Source organism: Lolium rigidum, chromosome 4 (genome assembly GCF_022539505.1).
Source record: "Lolium rigidum isolate FL_2022 chromosome 4, APGP_CSIRO_Lrig_0.1, whole genome shotgun sequence".
NCBI lineage: Eukaryota > Viridiplantae > Streptophyta > Magnoliopsida > Poales > Poaceae > Lolium > Lolium rigidum.
This window is the reverse complement of record NC_061511.1, coordinates 255559042-255564224: the sequence shown is the minus strand read 5'-3', so window position 1 is coordinate 255564224 and position 5183 is coordinate 255559042. Positions and strand designations below refer to the sequence as shown.

Here is a 5183-nt window from a genome sequence, read left to right as displayed (position 1 = left end):
ATATGTGGCACCTTTTCAATAAACATTGTGTCACACACAACACGTGATAGTATGAGTATGCCATACATACGGGATTAGCTCGTGCAAGACAACGCGGGCCATACGGGACTCTACAGAGCTGTACGTACATGTCAGATTTGGCGATTTTACGATCGTACCCTCGCTTACAAAGGGGTATGGGACGATCTCCACCGTCCTTATTTTTTGACGCGTCCATAGTTTTGCCAAGGGAGGAACACCCGAGCAGAAGTGAGGTTGGACACTCATCAGCTACTATGAGCCGAGTTTCTCCATATCAGCATGCCCCTACATGGACGACAGTTTGCTATATAGTTAAGCGTGTTGATTCGCTTTTGTCTTTATAATTATTCTTGGTTGAATCGATACTTTGTGACACCTTGGATTGAGATACATTTATTTTTGGAAAATTATTTTAAACCGGAGGAGTAGCTGGTTGTGTGCACCCTCAGGTGTAAACACCGGGATAGTTATATTTCCATCATGGAAGAGATTTATTTTCTTTCAAAAATAGACTTCTAAGTAACAATCTAGCTTATTGCACATGGAAGTAGGAATCCAAGTCCTAGCAAGCAGTCCAGGAATTCTTGTGGCCAATATGTTCAACACCTAACCCTGCTCGATAAGCATTTTCACACGCTGCAGGGGATAAGTACAATCAATGGTTCGAGGTCCGCAATTAGCATGTGCTCTCAAGCCAAACAATATAACACTAATAGTATGTTGAAAACGGAAAGCACCATGTAGAAAAGAAGATATATATATGTGATGCCGTATCCTCATGCATCTCTGTGTCATAAGGCTTCATATAAATTAATTAGTGCATAATCATAGTAAAGCATGCGTAGAGCTAGAGGCGTGTATCCAACAATCTGCCTACGCACCTCGCTAGAAAGGGACGTAGCTCTTGTATATAGAATTATAGATAGATACGTTCTGTAGCAATCATTCGTTGTATTGAGTACTCCGTACTACTATTAATTAAGTATCACAATCAGTATCATCCACACAACTTCAGGAAGTGACTGGAGCTCTTTGGCTTAAATGGCCTTCGGCAAATTTTCAGCCACTTTTCGCCCTTTTTAAAACTTTCGATCTGTTATATATGGCTCTTATAGCCGTGTCAGTGGGGTTGGCTTATCTGAAGTTTAGACACGCCAATGTACTTGGGTAATGTCTTTCAAGATCCTTGATGAAAATGACCAAGTTATTTGAGTTGAGCTACCATAAGTAGAGTGCCTTAGCTGTTTTTACCCGGACGGTCCGAGATGATTTTCATAGGATTTATGATGTTTGGATACTAGCCAACGCAATTGACATATCTTATTTAATTTTATTTTGGAAACGGCTTAGTTATTTAGGTCCAGCCAGTCCAACAAGTGTGTATAGTGGTAAGAAACGTGTCTAGTGACCCAAATCAGCCAGCCCAACCGATGGGACTCCAAAGGACCATGAGTGGTTGAAAGATTTTCGAGGCCTCGTTCGTCAGTGAAGCCATTAGGGTGTATTTCAGAGTATTATCCCGTGTTTTCGGTGAAAACACTTCCTCCACCCAATCACCTCAAACCATCTTTGATTTTAATTTCCTACAAACCCTCTCTTAGATGACTGAGCCATCGAGAGGTGAGACCGAGCGATCGACCAAACATGAGAGGTGCCTAGCATTTTGATTTACACGCATTTTGGAGTGTTTCACAGGGATATTTGGGGCTAAACCCCTTCCAAAACCGGCCTGCCAAATTGAACGGGGATTTGCTGGGATCTCGGGATGGCCCCTGTAAATACACTCCAATCCCCTCAGAACCTCTATGACGAACGATGCAAGGGAAATTAACTTTATGGGACCTAAAATTATTTTCCAGCCTGAAATATCAAAAGTGACTGAAAATTTGCTCAATTGGTACGTGCAGTTTGCTACGCGTTTTTACATCAGCCGAATTGACCCCCACTGCTGATGGATATATTCGTCGAGATCGCGAGAACCTAGTACCACCCTCCTTTGCGGCAATCTGTATGTACCCGCCGTCCCAGAGACGGCGGCTATGTAACTAGCTACGTTGGCATTACAGACCAATTTGCCCCACACGGACGAACCACATTCCACAAAAACCTCTCGCTGTCATCCTCTAGGCATCAGTCACATATGTATAGATGCCCCGACTATACAGCGCGACCTTTTCACACCCGCCTGCAGATGCAGCCCCCAGGCAGCTTAATCTGCTGACATCCTCACACAAACTGCCATGGCTAGCCTTCCAAGCTCCAAAGAGCCACGACGCGCATATAAAGCTTGAGGGAGAGCAACATCAACGGCTCACCAGCTGCCTCCCTACTCCCCAAGCTATCAAGCTAGCTTGCTACCTTTCCCCGTTTCTTTCTGGCCGTGACATGCACGGCTTGACATAGACGACCCCCCACCCCAAACCCCCAGATATAAAGCAGCCTGCGCTAGCTGCAAGTGAGACACGCGGATCCGATTGCATAGAGATCCAGGTCCGAACGGGGTCCAAATTTGATCTATGGTGCTGAGTGCTTGGGCCATGGAGGGTGCGGGTCTCGGCGTTCGCTACTTCGAGTGGCTCAAGCCGCGGTCGCCGCCTTCCCCGACATCGGAGTCCTGGATGTCGTCGTCGTCACTCTCCACGCCGTCGAGGGATCACCACCAGGAACTCGGTGACGGTGAAGATCGAGGTACCATGCTGTGTTTGCCACTCCTTGGCAGGCTCGGGGAGAAGACGAGTAGCCCTGACGCAGCTGGTACGCAGCCAAACCCTGTCAAAGAAGAGGAAAGCAGTATTACGGAAGATGCCGGCGTTGATCTGAACATCGGCTTGCCGGCGAGTGGAACTTATAGTTCGGAAGAAGAGGCGCCGCCCATGGAAATGGACGAGGATGAGGAGGAGACGGAGGAGGAAGAGGAGGAGAAGCCGTGGCATGAGAGCTGCGAGCCGGAAGCAGGCGTCCAAGTAGAGCACAGTGAGATATTGGTGGAGTCAGTGGAGGAGAGCAGCCATGGCGCCAGCGCCTCCTGCCGTGACCGGCGGTTCTGGATCCCGACGCCCTCGCAGATACTCATCGGCGCGGTGCAGTTCGTCTGCCATGTCTGCAGCAAGACCTTCAACAGATACAACAACATGCAGGTGCGTGTTCGCCTTGTTTAATTTGGACGCGTCTTTGACTAACAAAACCTAGCTAGCTTCTTCCGGTCCATTTCTTGGGGGAGGCGGCGAATGATTTTGAAGTTAAATTGACCCACATGATTCTCATGCATGCATGTTCATGCTTCCCGAATAGCCTAGCAAATATTCCATGTGCAACCGCAAGGAATCAAATGTCCACGTATATCAGGCTATTTCAGTTCATACATATTTCCTCCCCAACACGGTGACGAGGCCAAGAACATATTCCTTTTGTTTACTCCACATCCCACTAGTTAATTGAGCTTTTGCATCATACCCATGTACTGTAGCATATCTACGTACGTAGAGCAGCATAGACTAACCATGTGTGTGTACATGCAGATGCACATGTGGGGCCACGGCAGGGAGTACCGGAAGGGCCCGGAGTCGCTCAAGGGCACGGCGGGCCAGTCGTCCCAAGCGGCGGCGCTGTCGCTGCTGCGGCTGCCGTGCTACTGCTGCGCGCCGGGCTGCCGGAACAACGTCGCCCACCCGCGGGCCCGGCCGCTCAAGGACTTCCGCACGCTGCAGACGCACTACCGGCGCAAGCACGGCGCCAAGCCCTTCGGGTGCCGCCGCTGCGCCAAGCCCTTCGCCGTCAAGGGCGACTGGCGCACGCACGAGAAGAACTGCGGAAAACGGTGGTTCTGCGCCTGCGGCTCCGACTTCAAGCACAAGCGGTCGCTAAACGACCACGCCCGCTCCTTCGGCGGTGGGCACTTCCCAGTCGACCCCGACGAGGCGGCGGCCGCCGCGTCCGCTGCCCCGGCGCCTCATACGCAGCGCAGGGAGCGCATCATACGGTTCGATCAGTGCCATGCCGCCGCCGCCCGTGCGTGAACATGACACATTAGTTGACTCGGTTGGTAAATTCTTGATCGTTAGCTAGTCCGCTTACTTGCGGTGGTTGGTATATACACACGAATAGAACGTGGGAGCAGGAAATTATACGACACAATAAGATCGTGTAGGTTGCCGTATGCCGTGTAGAAGATAGGCTGTGAAGTAGACTAATTTTCTTCTTGAGAGGAGCTGCAGAGAGCAAGAGGCTGGTAGGTATAAGGTTAGCATATGTCGTCTCTGTAGCCTCGTAGTTTGAAGGGAGAAAATTTGTCTCCTTCACAGGCCAATATTCTGGCAGATCGATATGTATCAATGTACTGTATCATGCATGCATGAGTTCAGATTTATCGGATTAAAAGACATGGACTACTCAATCAGATGTTAATGTGTGACCATTGATGATTGATTAGGTGTCGGCGCTAGTTTCTTTGCTTATGTTGGCATGAACATGCATTCCTCATGCAGCTTAATTTACTAGAGTTTCGTTGCTAAGCTTCAGAAACAGCATCATATGGTCTCATTTTTCGAAAATTAGCAATAAAAACAATCATAAGCTTTGAGCAATAAGAAAATACATACATTTTGACCTATGCTTATGTTAAAAAAATCAATTACTTTCATAGGAAATAACATTGTTGGACTATATAATGATAGAAACTAGTGACGAGAATTATGGTTTGAAGACCATGCATATTCAACCTTTCTTAATTGTAGGGATTGAGGAGGTATGCTCTCCAAGGTTCTCTTTGATTCAAAGAATTTCTTAAGGAACTTTGGAGAACTAAAATCCATTGGAGTGTTCAATTATAAGTTTTTTTAAAAAAATTGTAGTAAATATGTAAGATTTTTTTTCCTAGCAATTACTTTGCACTACATTCAAGAGATTTGTTTTCATTCACATAAAACTCTTTGTTTTTCTTTCAGTTAGGCAAATTAATGCTTGCAGGGTCCCAATGGGCATGAAAATGAATCATGTATTGTGCTAACCCTATATTTTAGAAGTAATGGAAGAACGTAGGAAAGTTCCCTTCATATGTGTTTGAAAGGAAAAAAAAAAGAACTTTACAACCCATCCAAATCTATTTTAAGAAAAATCTACACACGGGAAAATGAGACATGGGTGTTTATTTATGTAATAACATC

General features: G+C 46.9%; 1 protein-coding gene across 1 annotated transcript; it reads left to right on the top strand.

Moving 5' to 3' along the window:
• Positions 1 to 2258: 2258 nt before the first annotated feature.
• Positions 2259 to 4417, top strand: LOC124650296 (protein TRANSPARENT TESTA 1-like). Its single transcript, XM_047189842.1, has 2 exons — positions 2259 to 3158; positions 3540 to 4417. The coding sequence occupies exons 1-2, from the start codon at positions 2538 to 2540 to the stop codon at positions 4035 to 4037; spliced, it is 1119 nt and encodes a 372-aa protein (XP_047045798.1). The 5' UTR covers positions 2259 to 2537; the 3' UTR covers positions 4038 to 4417.
• The last annotated feature ends 766 nt before the right edge of the window (positions 4418 to 5183 follow it).